General features: G+C 55.2%; 1 protein-coding gene across 1 annotated transcript; it reads left to right on the forward strand.

Moving 5' to 3' along the window:
* Positions 1 to 9,709: 9,709 nt before the first annotated feature.
* ADI1 (acireductone dioxygenase 1) lies at positions 9,710 to 17,134 on the forward strand. Its single transcript, XM_030311717.1, has 4 exons — positions 9,710 to 9,886; positions 13,869 to 13,988; positions 15,047 to 15,226; positions 16,433 to 17,134. The coding sequence occupies exons 1-4, from the start codon at positions 9,767 to 9,769 to the stop codon at positions 16,550 to 16,552; spliced, it is 540 nt and encodes a 179-aa protein (XP_030167577.1). The 5' UTR covers positions 9,710 to 9,766; the 3' UTR covers positions 16,553 to 17,134.
* The last annotated feature ends 637 nt before the right edge of the window (positions 17,135 to 17,771 follow it).

Genomic DNA, 17,771 nt, shown 5'->3' on the forward strand with positions numbered 1-17,771 from the left:
CCACAGCAGGGAGGTGGTGCCGGCTCGGAACCGGACCCTCCCGCCCGCACGCCGCCTCCGGGGTGGGCTCGGGTGTTCACCTGCTCCCGCTCCTGCGAGACGCGGACCAACGGTCAGCAGTGCGTCCGGAGTGGGCTCTACCTAGATCGCAGCCTGATGTTTCTTCAGCGTCTCCCCTCGGACCTCTGACGGACGTCGCAGACACAGCCCGTGCGACCCAGACTCCGCTCTGCCCCCACCCCAAATCCGCACGGTCCGTGGTCCACGGTCTCCTCCATCTCCACCCGCCACGACTCCGTCCTCCCAGGCTCTCAGGCTGTAGCCCCAGAATGCCCCTGACCGCCCCGCGCCGGTGCCTCACATCCCTGCATCGTCAGCTCTGGTTGGCCTTCGTGCAAAACCGATCCGGAACCTGACCGTTCCCACCACGCACGTACTAGGCCCTGACCCAGGCCCCGACCTCTGTCACTCGGAAGATTGCGGTAGCCTCCCCGGTTTCCTTGCTTCCGTCTAGCCTGCCCTGCAGGTGGTTCTCCGTCTAGAAGTCCGACTCCCATCACACCAAGTGGCCGTGAGCGTCCCCACGGCTCTGGCCCTGCCTCCCTCCGGGCCTCCTCCTGGCCCCGAGGTCCAGGACCCGGCGCCCCAGGCCGCGTGCTGACGTTCTCTCCGCTTCCTCCAGGTGTTTGGGCTCCGCCCTCCCCCAACTCCTTCCATTGGCTGCTCGCGGAGACTCATAGCCTGCAGGCTTCCCTGCCCCTTCCCACCTCCGCACTCCCTCTGGGTCCCTCTCCCCCTCTGACGCCGTCCTCCCCTCCCCGACCCAAGGCGGTCACGTGTTACTCCTGTCTCCCTGCGTTACGTTCCCCTCCCCGTCTTCACGGGGCTCACAAGTGCCAACGTCCTGGGATCCTCACTGCCAGATATTTGGCCCGTGAGAATCTGTCATGCCGGCCAAAGTTGGTTTTCCACGAGAGTGAGATTTGCTTTCTGAAAAACTATTTCCCAAATGTCAGTATCTGTTACTTCTACGTCCTTGTGGTTTTTATTACTAAGACTTTGGTCCCAGTGCTTACTGTAGTCGTTGGGTGTTCTCGTGTTTCTGCTGCCCTGCCCCCCAACATTGGCGGGTGTTGGAATCAAAAGCAAACGGAGACCTGCCTGGAAAATCCCCTGAGCAGACAAAACCAGTTTGGTTACACAAACAGAGATTAATGTGTATTTTGCAAGACTAGCCCGACCTGGGCCACTTCTCGCTTAGGCCCCTGGAAATCGCGAACAAAACTTTTCTTTCCCAAAAGTTGCTATGAGCTAACCGCTAACCAATTCTGTGTCGTTAAAGAAAGTCTAATGTTGTGACGACTCCCTGTGAATCTCGAAGTCCCTGCCTCCTCACCTCCTGCGCGGCTGTCTGGAAATGCGGCCCTGAGCCCCGTCTGTGCTTTGGTTACGTGCTCCCAGCTGGGAAGTGGTCTTTTTGGTGAACGCGCTGTCCGTCTTTACTAGTTGCTACTTCAGTCACTTGCTGCACTTTTGTCAGTGTTCACCAAAGAATGTCGTGCGGGACGTTTTTGGAATGAGTACATGCCGCCCTCCAAGAGGAGGAGTCTTATCACCCTTTCGCGGCGTCTTCGTGACAAGCCTCACCACTTTCCAGAAGAGAGTTAGCATAGGAGGCCCCCTCAAAGTTTTTGACCTCAGAAGAGGTCCGATCCTTTCTCTCAACGTATGTGACATGGAGCACGCCTGGGGAAGAGTCTCATCGGAGCAAGTGTTTGGGGACAGTGTGACGCAGGTATGATGACGTCTGGAGAGAGACAGGGGTAGCACACTAGAATAAACATGCGTTTACTTGCATCCTGGAAGCCCAAGGGCGAGGGATGACTCCCTGAGAGGCTGCAAATGAGGCTGCCTCTGTCCCCAGGGCAAGAGAGGGTCGCACTCACCAATGTCTGAATGTCTCCTTCTTTCTTCTTTGAAAGACGTGTTAAGAGCCCGAGAAATGCTCTCCTTTAGACCGCGGCCTCCCGGGGCTGCGTCAGTGCTGCTCCTTTGGTAAGAAATCCACTCCGACTCCCTTTTTTCAGGTATGAACAGTTCACGCACAGCTGGCTTGTTTCTGAATTCAAAATGCCACAACTTTTTGTAAAAACCAGTGAAATTGTCCAAATATACATGCAAAAAGAATAGTTTTATGAACGTGCATACATCCCTGTCACCCAGTTTCATTGTATGAAAGTCTCTTTCAGCGAACTGGCCAGGTTGTAGGATAGGGGACGGCCCCGCGGCTTTTCGTCCCGCAAGTCCTGTGTCAGCCCTACGTTCCATTTCTAGACGGGCCCTTGTGTTTCACGGCCAACCTTTATTTTCGGCCCTTTCTTTTCAACGATAATTTTTATCCCGGTGCACCCGTTGCTTCCAACCATTGGCACCTCTGCTGTTATTTATGACGCCTGCACTCCCTTCACACTTCCTCTCTTTTCCAGAAAGCCCTCAGGCTTTCCGTGTAGAAGACATGGGCTGAGCTCTGGCCCTGACGGGAAAGTCGCCCAGACACAGGCTGCTCCGTGGGGCTGGGCAGGTCTCCCTCGCACGTGGGCGTCAACAGTGAGGGGCCGCAGGGCACAGGGCCTGAGGACAGGGACAGGGACCGGTGGCGCCGACTTGACAGCAGTTGCCAGGCCCTCTGCTCTCCTCAGAGAGACACCCACCGAGTAGGAGGGCCTTGGCAGCCCAGTGTTCCAGAGCGTCTGCCCGGTTGTCTGCCCGGCCCTCCTCCTCTGGGTCCTCGGGGGTCCTGGCTTTGTCCCAAGGGGCTGCCAGGCCCGGTCTCGCCGGATGGCCGACCTCGGGCTTCGGCAGAGATCCAAGGGGGTGGACGCGTGGTTCTGCCTGGGCCATCTGGAACCTTCCATGAGACTGGCTCTCCAGACACCACCTAAAAGAGCTCCTTTCTCATGAATTACAAGCATGGTTGCGGAGCTACTGGGGGCTGGGTTTCCTGTACCGACAGGAAGCTCATTACGGGAGGTGAGAATTGAGCCAGCCCTCGGGGAGGAGAGCCGAGGCAGGCCGAGGCCGAGGCCGGGAAGGAGGGAGCCCTTAGCACCCTCTGAGCCCCAGCGCAGCCTTGCTTGAGGCGAGGCCCCCCAGCCCGCGGCAGAGCCAACCTATCTTTGTTCTGTTTTGTTTGCACATTGCGCTCCTGTCCCCGGAGCCACGAAGCTGGGCCGTGGTTCCTAAAGCACGAGGGGCTGCGGCGTGGAAACACATCCCGGGGAGCCAAGACGCGGAGGGCCCTCCCTGTGCCGAGCAGCGCGGTGAGGGGGCAAAGGCCGCGCCGGGGCAGCTGCTGGCGCTCGTGCGACACTCCTGTGCCACCTGCCGCCGTGGCTGCTCGGACACACGTGCAGGAAAGCCGGCCAGACGTGAAGCCCCGCATCTCTCGAGAGATGAAGAAAGATGAGGAAGCCGTAAACAATTAGGAAACGTCGACGTCTGCGTCGACGCGTTAATGTTGTCTGTGACGCAAGGGAAGCGCGCAGAAAGCATCTCTGCTGTCAACCCAAGTGTGACCGTTGCCAGGAGAGAGGCCCCTAGGATTGGCCTGCAGGCCGAACTCGCCCCCAGATCACCATCGCTGTTCCAGCCAGGGCGCCCGGCAGACGCTGTCTCAAAATTGAGCCGAGCGAGCCTGCCTTCGCAGTCTGACTTGACTCAGCGCGCGGTGGTCGCCGGGGGCGGGGCGCTGCTGGAACCGAGAGGGGAACAGTAAACACGCGGCCCTTACTGAGGCCGCGGTTACGATGGCTGTGCCGTCCAGAACCCTCCCTGCCAGAAAAAAAATTGTGATCGTCTCCTAAGGCTTACCCAGCTGTCGTATACGCTGGATCTGGAGTTCCCTCTTGTCCAGCAACAGGGCAGACGCGGGATTAAAATACGAGAGGCTAATGTCCGGGAGGAGACAGGGGCCCCAAGGAAGGGTCCTTGCTCTGTTTTTATTGGGGTCAGAAGGCTTACAAGCGTGATGGGCGTGTACCAAGAGACAATGAAACCGTGAACATTAACTCACGGGCAGGAGGGAAAGGGGGTGTTGAAGGCATGCGCTGTTAGGGGTTTGGGTCAATACAAAACAGACTCCTGACATTGGGTGGAAGGTTGTTTACAGCAGACGTGAGGCCCCACCTCTGTTTACCTAAACTGGCCTAGGGGATGAGAAAGACGGAGCAAGCTACGTCAGGGTCAACAAGGCACCTTTCTTTTGCTAATTAGCTCCTCTCTGGGCAACTACGCCCCACCGAGGTCTATAGCGCTGTTTACCTGTTCACCTAATTGGTCCTTCCTTCCTGTGAAAGCAGCTTTCTGCTGTTGTACTAAGTTGGGGGGCATTTCCCCCCTGAACACCTAATCTCGTTTACTATTTCTGGATGCTTTCATCCTGCGATTTCCTATTCCTATACTTTTGTCCTATTCTGGGGGCCTTTGCCCCATTTACCTGACCTTTTTTACCCAAACTTGGGTGTGTTCATCCTGTGGCTATTTCTTTAGGCCTTGTTAACCCATCCGTGCAGGCTCAGGGAATTCCTAAGCTTATTCCCCACGCCTAGCAACTTGAGGAAGTGTCATGCTTGAGTCAAGGCTATTCTCCTGGCCTCTGTAGAGGTTTTTTTTTTTTTTTTTTTTCTGTATCTTAAAAAGTTTTCTAGTTACCATCAATTTAAGAATCCTAAATCCTATGAAACCGTGACATTGATAACTGTGCTTATACCTAAAACATGGACAGCTGGTAAATAAGTAAAAGTGAGCAGGGGCCACTTTTTTTTTTTTAATATTGACCTATTTTGGGGGAGAGCACAAGCTGGGGAGGGGCAGAGAGAGGGGGCAGAGGGTCCGTAGTGTAGCAGGCTCTGCGTTGACAGGCTAACAGCAGCGAGCTCAACGTGGGGCTCGAACTCACGAACCCTGAGATCATGACCTGAGCCGAAGTCGGACGCTCAACCAACTGAGCCACCCAAGCACCCCTGGTGCCACCGTTCTTAACCATTTTCAGTCTTTGCTCAGTCACTGTGACAGTGAGTAGGAACAATACAGAGACTTATGGATATGGTAAGCAGCATTTTGAGATTCCCCCCCCCCCCCGGGTGGACAAGCCCTGTATCAGACCCTTGAGCGTGGGTGGAGCTGTGAGTCTGGCTGCTGGTGAAATTACTGAGCCTTACTGCAGGAGTAACTAAAGCCCCAAACCACTGGACTCGGAGTTCATCAAAATGGAGGTTATCTTTGGTGAGCCTGAACTAATCGGGCGAGATCTTCTTGGAAGGAGAGATTCAAAGGGATAAAGCCTTTCCTGTTGGCTTAGAGAAGTAGGCGTCTATGTTATGGGCAAAGGACTGAGGGCATCTTCTGGGCATAGAGAGCAGCTCCTGGTCACCGGCCAGTAAGAAAAGAGGGGTCTCGGGTTTACTGAGTGAGTTCTGCCAACAAGCACGCTCCAGCAAGGAGGCAGCCGCAGCGACCTTGACTGCAGCTTGTGACGCTGAGCAGAGGGTGACCCTCGCCGCGCCCACACTTCTCACCTTCAGGACCGTGAGCACTCTGTCATATTTCCAAGACTCTGTCCAATAAATGCACATAGAGCGGGTCCCAGTTCTCCACGGGCCTCTGACATTTCTGCACACACACCAGTGGGATCCTAACTACCGTTGCAGGGATCTTTGTTTAGCCCAATGGCCTTGGAAGACCCATGTGGTTGGTGTGTCCCTGGAGCAGGGGCAGGCGTGCTTCCTGCCCGGTATAATGGAGATCTAGGTTCCTAAGCTCAGTGCAACCCGCTGAGCACACGGGTGTCTTCTGGTCTCTTCGCGTCCCCTGGGAGGAGCCGGTGCAGAGACACTGACACCAGCCACTGCCGTTGAGTCAGGCGCTGGGCCTTGCCTCTGACCCAGGAGACTCGGGTCTTCCGCCCGCATGCACAAGCTTATGGCAAGCTCCCTCCTTGGCTTGTTAGTAGCGTGAAATCTGAGACTCTGACAAAGTGCTCCCCACAGGCCAGGGAAATACAATTTTAATATTATTATTGGGATGCAGTGGGGTCAGCAGATTCCAGCCTGAGCCTGTTTTTGTATGTTCTGTGAGCTAAGAATGGCTTTTACATTTTTTTAAAAGTTTATTTTGAGAGAGAGAACGGGGGGAGGGGTACAGAGAGGGGGAGACAGAGAATCCCAAGCAGGCGCCCCGCTGTCAGCACGGAGCCTGACGCAGGGCGCGAACCCACAAACCGTGAGATTGCGGCCTGAGCTGAAATCAAAAGTCGGATGCTTAACCAGCTGAGCCACCCAGGCGCCTGTTTTTCACATTTCAAAACGGTTGCTACTGAAGGACCCATCTCCTCTGCTTGATCCTGCCTCTTGGCCCACGAAGCCCGAAAGACCCTCGCAGAGGAAGCACGTCGCTGGCACGGGCGCACACCCGTGGATGGGTGGCGGGCGTGCGGGCGGGGCCGCAGGGAGGGCGACCATCTGTCTTTCAAAGCATCTACAGATCCTTCCCGAGCTGCCCACTTCGGGGTAATAAACTCCGGTTGCACGATGTATTTTTTGGCTGCTGCTGGCTATTCTGCTGGAAGAAGCAGTTCAATTTCAAGAGACTTCTTCCCTTCTAAGGAGGATTCCCGGAGGGCGGCACTGGTCACAGGAAAGCGATGCGATGCGTGCTGTTCGTGTCTGCTTCTGCCTGCTCGGACCCGCTCTGCCAGCGAGTGCCAGGTTCCGCGGCCGCTTGTCCTGCTTTTCCACAGCATGGTTGTTTATACAGACATAAAACAGCTCCCTCTCTCCTCCCCAATAGTGAAAAATAAATAAACGAGGCTCCTGCTTGACATGGAGGCCAACGAACAGTGACACACGACTGTGCTGTGCTGCCCTGTGGTGGCGGGGGCGGGGGGTGGGGTGGGGTGGGGGCGACCCTGCAGGTACTTAGTTCCAGGAAGCGGTCATTCCCCCCAACCGCCGCACGCTTTGCGGGGAGCCCAGATCCCAGCCTTGCTCTTTCCTGGCCGTGTGACCTTGAGCCAGTTATGAGCCCTGCTTGCCTCAGTTGTCGTTAAAGCGTGGGTAGTAAGGGGGCCTGGGTGGCTCGGTCGGTTAAGCGTCGGACTTCGGCTCAAGTAGCGATCTCACAGGTCGTGGGTTCGGGCCCTACATCGGGCTCTGTGCTGACAGAGCAGAGCCTGCTTTGGATCCTCTGTCTCTACCTCTCTCTGCCCCTCCCCTGCTGACACCCTCTTTCAAAAATAAATAAACATTAAAGAAACGTGAGGGCAGGTGAGATGACGTGTGGGAAGCCCACGGAAGATTACCCAGCGCACAGCATTATTTTCTAGGGAAGGAGATTTGATTTGAGTTAGGAGGGCAGTTGTAGTGATGTTGTGGAAACTCTGGAGTGCTTCTCATAGCCTTTCCGCTTTCATTCAGCAGACTTCCTTTTGTCGCCTGTCACATACCAGGCACTGGTCCCTGGAAGACACACCCTGACCCCAAGACACAAGTTGTCATTGGCAACACACATGTATTCATTCGGCAAGTACCAAAAACATGGGGCCGACAGTCCTAAGGTGGAGGCTGACATGAGCCAAATACATCATTAGACAAGCACCAGGAGCGTGTGAAACAGGGAGACCTCCCAGCCGTGCGGGGTGCGGTCAGAAGGCCTCTCTAGGGAGGGGTCCTAAGCGGAGAAGGGAAGCACGCAGGGGAGAACGGTGTCTGCAGGATGGAGGGAGGGAAAACGCACTGGCAAAGGCCCCGAGGTAGGGAGGACGGCAGACTCAGACGCTGAGAGACCCGCGTGTGTGGAGGGCAGAGAACAGGCGGGAGGCAGAGGCTGGAGAGGTGGTCGGCAGCCGGGCGGTTGGGAAAGGAGGGCTAAGCAGACAGGTGACACAATCCCACTTGTGTTTTTTAATACACGCTCTGCATGGAAGTGTGCAGCCGCAGAAACGGAAGCAGGGGGTCAATTTCAGTAAGTCCATTTCATCAGGCAAGAAAAGAGGGCAGAAAGACCCAGGATGGGGGTAAGTGAGTGGATGCGTGGTGTGCTTTGGAGGTCAAAGCGACAGGATTTGCTGCTAGACTTGGCTGGATGCTGAGGGGAGGGGAGAGGAAACACAAAATCCCTAGACGTTTGGCGCTGCTGTTCGCTGGGTCAGGAAAGGCTGGGGAGACACGGCTGGGTGTGCAGGCGCTCGACTCCGTTTCGGCTGAGTTAGGTCTAGATACCGACCATGCATGTGGTGATGCCAAGTTAGACATGGAGCCTGGTCTCAGAAGAGGTCCTGGCTGGAGACAGATGGTGGGGGTCAGTCATCGATGTGTACTGCACCACACGAGCACACCTACAGCGTGTGTGGATAGAGGACAGCACACGGAGAGCCCTGGGCACCCCAGCACATTGTGGCCACGCCACGGAGAACCAGGAGGGAGCGGAAGGGAAATGACAAGAAATGTCTCGGGAAGGGAGTAGGCGACTGTGACGAACTGACTGAGAACAGAAGCACGGACTGGACCTGGCAACAGGGGGGCTGGTGGAGGGGGGCGCCGGGGCTGCCTTCTGGGAGCGGCCGGCAGGGACTGGTGAGCTCTGGGGCTCTACAGGGTGGGCTAAGGGGAGGGCGTGGGGTGAGACCACCATCAACCACCACGTTCCGCAGCTTTGTCACGAAGCGCAGAACAAAACCGGCAGTGATGTCGAAGGTGGGATCCTGGGGGACGAGCTGTCGCTGGTCGAGCTGGAGAGGCGGGCTCTCCACTGTGCAGTCGCTGCAGCAGCAGAACGGACACGAAGTAAATGTGTGCCTTGTGTACAACTTGGGGAAGTTCTGGAGTGGACTAGAGCGGTCTAGTTTAAATCCCATACCTTTCCCAGTTACTTGATTCCCTGCTAGAGACCGTGGTGAATGGCTGAGATAATCCCATCTTTTCTGGTTCATTGCTTTGAAAGAAATGAACCTTTCTTTTCTGTTCTAATCTGCTAAACGGATTATCAATTCAAAAACTGGGAAAGGGAAGCTTGTTTATTTCTCCTAGGACGTTAAGTCCTAACCCTGGGAAGGGGGATGGGCGGTTTAAAAATACAGGGTCGTACTGTAGACCTGCTGCTGTTACAAAGAAGGGGGGAGGGGTTGGAGAAGGCACAGTCTCCTGAGTGACACCTGTCCTGCGTGGTGACTTGACCTGACCTCGAGCCGTGCTGGGTCCCACATCAGCTGCGTGGGTTGTGATAAAACCACTTCTTTTGGATGGCATTTAGTTTCCTTCCTGTAAAATACTATTTGTTTCACAAGATTCTTCTGGCTGTCCAGAGATCGTAGCACCCGGCGCCACTTGCAGAGGGCTGGAGGACGCTGAATTTTACCTGCGCCCCGTGCACCCCGAGAGCAGGGCAGTAGGAAAGACTCGGGACGCCCCGTTTACCTAGGGCGAGGCCAGACTCGGTGCGAATTCCGTCTGTCTCACCCACGCGGTCCCCGCTGAGCGGCAGCAAGTTGACCCTTGGCCCTGGGGCAGGCTCTTCCTCCTGGTCACCAGCCCCGCCCCCCGTTGCACCCCGTCCCCGCCCGCCCGCTCCGCTCCCCGCAGTCCCCCTTCTCTCCCCCACGCCCCGCCCCCTCCGACGGGCGCGCCGGCCCCGCCCCGCCCGGCCGCCCCGGGGCAAAGGCCTTCCCCGCGCCGCGCGCCCGTTCTTCCGCCACCGCGTCCCCGGCCCGGCCATGGTGCAGGCCTGGTACATGGACGAGTCGGCCGACGACCCGAGGCTGCCCCACCGCGGCGACCCCTGCAGCCCGGTCGGCCTGGAGCAGCTGCGCCGGCTCGGGGTTCTTTACTGGAAGGTACGCGGCGCGGGGGCGGGCGGGGGCGGTGTTTCCCCCCACCCGCCCCCGCGCTCCCCGCACACCCGAAGCTTCGGCGAGTGGGGACCGCGGCCAGGACAGGGCCGGGGGAAGAGCTGCGCAACGCTCCTACAGGGGGGTCAGGGGTCGGGCGGTCGGCGGCGCCCGGGGCACGCAACGCGCACTGGGTAGCGGGGCTGGAGTCTAGGCGCCCCGGGAGCGGTGCGCATGCTCTCGATCCGGCCGAGCGGCGGCGTGCGGGGCGCTCAGCGCTTGCGCGCCTCTAGGGGGCCTGGGCGTCCTGCGCATGCTCGGCGTCTCCGCTGGGTGGTGGGCGGCCTGGGCGCGCTGCGCATGCTTGCAGAGGGGTTGTGGGGGGAGTCGGGTTCCCCGCGAGGTGTCGGGGCGGGGGTTTGGGGTCTGCGGTCCGACGCGGCGGGTGGGTTCGCGGCGTTAGCGGACTGCAGCGGGCGAGAGCGGGGAAGGAGACCTTGGGCCACCCAGGGTCCCTGTGCGGTGCGCCGGCGGCAGGTGTGCCCTCCTGGCGAGGTGCACGCAGGGGTGCGGGGTCTGGGGGGGGGTGGGTCTCGGCAGGACCGCTCTCCCCCCCTCCCCCACCGCGGGCTGCGGGGGCCCGGCTGTCGGAGTCTGCTGTGACGTCCGCTCCCGCGCGCGTGCTCCATCTGGGACCAGAATGGAATAAAGTCTGATTTGTTTTGTAGCGACGCTTTACCCCCGGTGGACAGGCTCGTAGAATGTTCCAGCCTAACAGCACTTTAGACCTCATCTGGTCTCTCTTAGATAAAGGAGAAGCAGGTCTTCTTGGTACCTCTGGTTGAGCAGTGTTAACGTTCGTTTGTTCGTTCTTTCTCTCTCTCTTTTCTTTCTTTCTTTCTTTCTTTCTTTCTTCTTTCTTTCTTTCTTTCTTTCTTTCTTTCTTTCTTTCTTTCTTCTTTCTTTCTCTTTCTTTCTTCTTTTCTTCTTTTCTTTCTCTTCCTTCCTCCCTTCCTTTCTCTCTTTTCTTTTTTTTCTTTTCTGTATTTTCTTTAACTGTTTAAGTAATCTCTACACCAGACATGGGGGCTCAGACTCACAACCCGCAGATCAGGAGTCGCATGTTCTAGGGACTGAGCCAGCCAGGCGCCCCTAGTAGTGTTGACTTTCAAAACAGAACTGCCCCGTTATTTTAGCAGTGAAAATGGGTTTATTTAGGAATAGAGGATTGAAGTCCAACCTAAGCAAACCACAGCAAAACCGTGGTCAAGTCCCCTAATAAATGAGAGGAACAGTCTTTTATTAAAAAGGTGGAGGAGGAGTTGGGAATGCTGTTGTAAACAAAAACCACTCTGGAGTAAACTGGGAGCTGGAGCGGTGGCTTCGCGGGGCCGTTGCTGGGGTGGGAGGAAACCTGCAGGTGTAGTGAAGTAGCGGCCACCTGCCAGGCGAGGCTTCTGGTGGGTCGGCCGTTGGCTGGGAGCGCGGGGCGTCGGAGCGCCCCCTGCCGGCCTCCCCGTCCCTGGTAAACAAGGCTCCTTTGATTGATTTTCACATGAGCCAGTGTAGAAGCACGGCTGGCCTTCTCCCCATTAAAAGGGCTTCCTCTCTACTAAACGGGTTGCTTTTGTGCCTGTGTTAATGTTTACGGAGTATTTGTCTTTTCCCAGGCTAAGGTTAAAACACCCAACCTACTGGAAGGTACCATTTTTGAAACAATCAAATGGTATGCAGTGTCTGTTACAGAGGGAAATTTTGTTTTATCGTAAAATCGATTATCTGCAATGTAAACAATCAGAAAGGTCAAGCTACTGTGCTTTGGGGGTTTCATTCTGGTTTTTACAGCTTAGAACAAGAATGAGATGTTGGTCAACTTGTGAAAGTATCCAAGTGATAAAATACGACATTTTATTAAAAACATTTTTTTTTAATATTTACTAATTTTTGACAGAGAGAAAGAGCATGAGCGGGGAGGGGCAGAGAGAGAGGGAGACACAGAATCCGAAGCAGGCTCCAGGCTCCGAGCTGTCAGTGCAGAGCCTGATGCGGGGCTCGAACTCAGAGATTGCAAGATCGTGACCTGAGCCGAAGTCGGACACTCAACCGACTGAGCTGCCCAGGCGCCCCTGAAATACTACATTTTAAAAGGCATCTTTTAGTAATTTCATGGGTCAAACCCAGTTCCTCCTGCCTAATGCTTCTGCTGTGGATAAGTCAAAGGGCTGTAAAAATTAAATTATGTTTACTCTGTGGTCTTTGTGTCCTGTGTATTCTTTTTTTTTTTCTTAAGTTCATTTTATTTATTTTGAGAGAGAGGGAGAGAGAGAATCCCAAGCAGGCTCCGCACGCCCATCAGTACAGAGCCCGATGTGGGGCCCGAACCAGCAAACCGTGAGATACGACCTGAGCTGAAATCAGGAGCCGGAGCCTAACCGACTGAGCCCCCCAGTGCCCGTGTCCTGCGTATTCTTACGTACTGTCTTCGTAATAACCATTCTTGATCATCGGGAACCGACGGACCCTTTTTCTTGTCTGCTGTCAGCGACACAGCAGAGTGATACAAAGCCCTGACACACACCATTTGAAGTAGATCGGTGCTGTGCACATCCAGGGGTGGACTGGATAACTTGGGGAGTCAGCTGTGCAGAAATTAATGTATCGATGACTAGTACCTGAAGATATTCTGGAGTTGGGGGCGCCTGGACGGCTCAGCCGTTAGGCATCTGACTTCGGCTCAGGTCATGATCTCATGGTTCATGAGTTGGGAGTTCCGCATCCGGTGAGCTCGGGCCCTGCTTTGGGTGAGCCCCACTTCTCTCTCTCTCTTTCTCCCCCTCCTGGGATTCTCTCTCCCTCTCTGCCCTTCACTCGTGCCCTTTCTCTCTCTCTCTCTCTCTCTCTCTGTCTCTCAAAAAAAGGTATTCTGGAGTTTGTTGTTTAGTAGTTGTGATGAAATGTGCATTCTATCGCCGTGTAGGGCCAAGGAGACTAAATTCATTTCCGATAGTTTGAAGTAGGAGTGCAGACTAATTCTGCCTAGAGTCCTAGGGGAGGGCTTCATGACCAACGTGCTGTTAGAATTGGGCCTTGAAGAATAGATAGGATTGTGATAAAATGGTGAAGGAACTTTCTAGGTGGAGGAAGCCATCAGGAGCAAGGATGCGGGGATGTGAACCATCAGGTGTCTTTTGGAGAAGCAGATACTCTTATTCATTGGTTTGGGATGTAGATTAAACAACAACAGGGAACGAGGGGCGCCTGGGTTGCTCAGTTGGTTAAGCACTGACTTCTGCTCAGGTCGTGATCTTGCAGTTTGTGAGTTCGAGCCCCGCACCCGGCTCCATGCTGACAGTGCAGATCCTGCTTGGGACTCTCACTCTCCTCTCTCTTTGCCCCTCCCCATATCATGCCTTCTCTCTCTCTCCTTCTCTCTCAATAGATAAACTTTAAAAATAAACAGGGAATATGGACAGAGAAGAAGAGACACCCCGGGCCTCATGATGGAAGGCCTCGCGTCCCAGGGCGATGAACCCGGGTTATATTTGCAGCCCTTCAGAACAGGAGTCATTTCTGCCCAGGGACACGACGGACCAGAGACGTGCTGTAGAGAGATCAGCCAGACCTGCAGAGGGCTGGCGCTGGAGGAATAGGATGGGGGGCGGGGGGATGGTTGGTGCCCTTGGACAGGCTTGGCCGCTTTACCTGGGCTCCTGGCAGTGGGACTGGAACAGTGACGTAGAACCCGCAGGAAGGACTGCTGGGGGGAAGGGAGCAGGAGTTTAACACAACTTCGGCCTCTTCAGCTGGTACAGAGAAGATGGGGAAGCCCTTAAGAGAAACAGGGAGGACGGGGAAGGAAGGTTAGGTTGTGATTGACAAAGGACTCGCTGATACATTTGGAACGTGATCGTTTTGGAGATCCAGAAAGAGATCCATGTTTCCTTGCATTAATGTGACCTCTTTTTTGTTGCCGTTTAAACTCTTATAGCTTGATGCTGACAAATACGAGAATGATCCAGAGTTAGAAAAGATCCGAAAAGAGAGAAACTATTCCTGGATGGACATAATAACCATATGCAAGGATAAACTACCAGATTATGAAGAAAAGGTAATGGAGTTCTACACTGCGTGAGGAGGAATCATTCTATCTACTACTAGTAAACACAAGCTCTTTTTTTTTTGCTTTTTTTTAATGTTTATTTAGTTATTTTGAGAAAGAGAAAGCAGGGGAGGGGCAGAGAGAGGGGGAGAGAGGATCCCAAGCGGGCTCTGCGCTGTCAGCACAGAGCCCGACGTGGAGCTTGAACTCACAAACCGTGAGATCACGACCTGAGCCGAAACCAAGAGTTAGAGTCTTAACTTATTGACCCACCCAGGCATCCCTTTTTTTCCTTTTAACGTCTTCATTTGAGTTTTGTATCAGAGTAATGCCGGCCCATAGAGTAAACTGAGAAGTGTTACCTCCGTTTCTGTTTTTTAGAACAAACAGTATGTGTACAGCAGTTTTATTTTTTCCTGAAATGTTTGGCAGATTAACCAGTGAAGCCCTCTGGGCCTGGAGCTTTCTTTTTTAAAGTTTTTTTTTTTTTTTTTAATTAAAAAAAAAATTTTTTTTTTTAACGTTTATTTATTTTTGAGACAGAGAGAGACAGAGCATGAATGGGGGAGGGTCAGAGAAAGGGAGACACAGAATCCGAAAAAGGCTCCAGGCTCTGAGCTGTCAGCACAGAGCCCGACGTGGGGCTCGAACTCACAGACTGTGAAATCATGACCTGAGCCGAAGTTGGCCGCATAACCGACTGAGCCACCCAGACGCCCCCCCCCTTTTTTTTTAAGTTTATTTATTTATTTTGAGAGAGAGTGAGAAAGAATGTGAGTGGGGGAGGGGCAGACAGATGGAGATAGAGAATCCCAAGCAGGCTCCATGCTGTCAGCACAGAGCCCGATGCGGGGCTCAAACCCACGAACCCTGACCTGAGGGTCATGACCTGAGCTGAAGTCAGATGCTCAACCGGCTGAGCCCCCCAGGCGCCCCCAGAATATTTCTATTTTTATGAAGGGGCCCTGTCCACCCCAGTCCTGGTCTTTGAGGGCGGGGTCGGTGGCTGGACCTGTGCTGACTTGGGGACGGGCCCCGAGAGATGTGGCGGTGTCCTTCCTGTCCAGATCAAGATGTTCTACAAGGAGCACCTGCACCTGGACGACGAGATCCGCTACATCTTGGACGGCAGCGGCTACTTTGATGTGAGGGACAAGGAGGACAAGTGGATCCGCATCTTCATGGAGAAAGGAGACATGATCACCCTTCCCGCCGGGATCTATCACCGCTTCACGCTGGATGAAAAGGTAGGATCGCTGTATTGGATTCGCAGGTGTCCGTGCACGGATGTCGGGAGCTCGCGGCACTGCCCTCTCAGTGGCGCCCCCGCCGCTCCGGAGCTCGGGAGCCTGGGGGCCACACGCCATCTGCGGGCCGTCAGGAAGCTCCGGCTTTGTCCTTGGTCGGTGGCGCACGTGTGCACACACGACCCGCGGTCCCCGGGAAGCCAGGCAGGTCAGCAGGAAGGGATCCCGCTCCTTTAAGGAGAGAGCACGTGGTTGAGTGTAGGGGTGCAGCTCGGTGGGCGTCTCTAGGTCCCTGCTGCTCTGTCGCTTTCCCGAGCGTTTCCGTTCGGAGCGAAACTGTAGAGCGATACCAGTCCTGGCATGAGGATCGGCCGTCAGCACGGAAGCGAGGTCGCCCTCTGGTTGGGGTTGGGGCCAAACCCGAGAGGTAAGTATGGTTTCCGAACGGAAACTAAAGGCATGTGGTGTAAACCCAGAATTGTGGAAGGGCGCCAAGCGGACGGCTTCCTTTCTTCCCCGCTGCCCAGCCCTGTGCGCTCCGGCGGGTGTGAGTGTTGTGTCCTCCCGGCACAGGACGCGGCGGCCTCCACACGAGGTTCCACGTTTCCCTTCCCCGGGTCCGCTCTCGGATCATTTCCTGGCCGTGGGTGGGGGGCGGGTCCTTCCGTGCAGCCGCCCGGCTCGGTCCTCAGACGAGCCCCAGACCCCTGCCCGCCGGGCCGGCTTATTCCACGGTCAGGATGATCCCTCCCGCTGGGCGTGCAGACCGCTCCCTGTTTGCTACGGTGAACTGTGCTGGGACTAATAACCTTACGCGCTTGTCACTTGCACAGGTGTGACTTTGTCACCAGGGTAAATTCCTAGAAGCGAGAACGGACTCGAACGGCACGTCCATTGGTAATTTGAGGGAGGGCGCCGCGCCGTCCTCACCGGTGTTGAGCGGCGCGGGGCCCTGACGTTGGGAGAGCGGTGCCGAGGGGAGCGCGCCGGCAGGCGGTCAGCGCGGGTCGCAGGAGTGGGCTCAGCGCTGGACCTCCGCGCCCCGTGCTTTCCTGGGCACGCGAACTTGGGGCCCCGGCGGCCCATACCTCCTTTCGGAGAGGAAACGTGGCCGCGTGGTTAAGACGCAGGAGCAGGAGCAGACGCAGCCAGGGAGGTCACCCTGAGGGCTGGTTTGACAGCTGGGTGTGTTTGTGTGTTTTCTAGAACTACGTGAAAGCCATGCGGCTGTTTGTGGGAGAACCGGTGTGGACGGCGTACAACCGGCCGGCCGACCATTTCGAGGTTCGGGGGCAGTACGTGGAATTCTTGGTGCAGACGGAGTAGTGGCGCCCTGGGGGCCTCGCTCACCCCTCGCCCTTGGGAATGTCCTGAACGCGATCCCAGCGGAGGACCTGTCCTTCCTCCTTGCTTTTCTGCTGTAGAGCGGGGGCCACGAGAGCCTTCCTCCGCGAGGTTATTTGATTCGAGGGCGTTTAATGAGAGGAGCTTTTTATACGAGTGATTTTTACACGTTAGCAGCTCTGGGAATGTGGACAAATCACATTTTACGTAATTCGAGATTGGCGGCCGGCAGCCGTGTGTCAGCGCTCACGGTCGATTTTACCGCAAACGAGAGCACCTTCCAGATGTGAGTACTGAGCCGCCCCGCCACACCTGGCGCCCGCACAGTAAGCACATGTCGGTCGATGCCAGGTCTGCCTCATAGGCGGGTGTCGCGGTGGATGACAGACTGGCCAGCTAGAGGACACTTTTCTCCCAGAACTGGGTGGAGACTGCGGTCGGGGGACACTCGGGGTTCCTTGTGCACTTTCTTGTTGGAAACAAAGTAGCTGCCTTAATTCTGTGCTCTGGGCTTGGAGTCCTTATTCGGGAACATACCGGTCATTAAAATCACCGTTCGGATACTTTCTGTGGTCGTGGTCATTCATACACGCATATAAGGAATTTATATTTCATCTGTGTTAGTGTTTGTTCACTGAGATTTCCAGGTTGATTTTCCTGTTAACTCTTTTACAAGCAAGGTTTTTTGTTTGTTTTTTTTTAACAAGAAAACTAGGACATTATCTTTTTTCTCAACGATTCTGAAATATGATTTTGCCTAATTTGTTACAATAATAGACCCCAAATCAACCTCTTGTTTTGATGGGCAGATTGTTTTTAATTTTTTTTTTTTTCAACGTTTATTTATTTATTTTTTGGGGGGACAGAGAGAGACAGAGCATGAACGGGGGAGGGGCAGAGAGAGAGGGAGACACAGAATCCGGAACAGGCTCCAGGCTCTGAGCCATCAGCCCAGAGCCCGACGCGGGGCTCGAACTCACGGACCGTGAGATCGTGACCTGGCTGAAGTCGGACGCTTAACCGACTGCGCCACCCAGGCGCCCCGATGGGCAGATTGTTTTAAGTGTTTTTTAAACTGGATTAAAAATCTTCATGTTAAAATTCATCTTTTTTTTTTTTTTTAACGTTTTATTTGAGAGAGAGAGAGAGAGAGCATGAGCAGAGGAAGGGCAGAGGGAGGGGGACGGAGGATCCGAAGCGG

This window comes from Lynx canadensis, chromosome A3 (genome assembly GCF_007474595.2).
Source record: "Lynx canadensis isolate LIC74 chromosome A3, mLynCan4.pri.v2, whole genome shotgun sequence".
Lineage (NCBI taxonomy): Eukaryota > Metazoa > Chordata > Mammalia > Carnivora > Felidae > Lynx > Lynx canadensis.

Excerpts from the sequence above, each read along its gene's own strand:
- ADI1 (XM_030311717.1), top strand. The coding sequence starts at position 9,767 with ATGGTGCAGGCCTGGTACATGGACGAGTCGGCCGACGACCCGAGGCTG. Across the intron at positions 9,887-13,868 it reads TCGGGGTTCTTTACTGGAAG|CTTGATGCTGACAAATACGA; the intron begins GTACGCGGCGCG and ends AAACTCTTATAG. Across the intron at positions 13,989-15,046 it reads TACCAGATTATGAAGAAAAG|ATCAAGATGTTCTACAAGGA; the intron begins GTAATGGAGTTC and ends CTTCCTGTCCAG.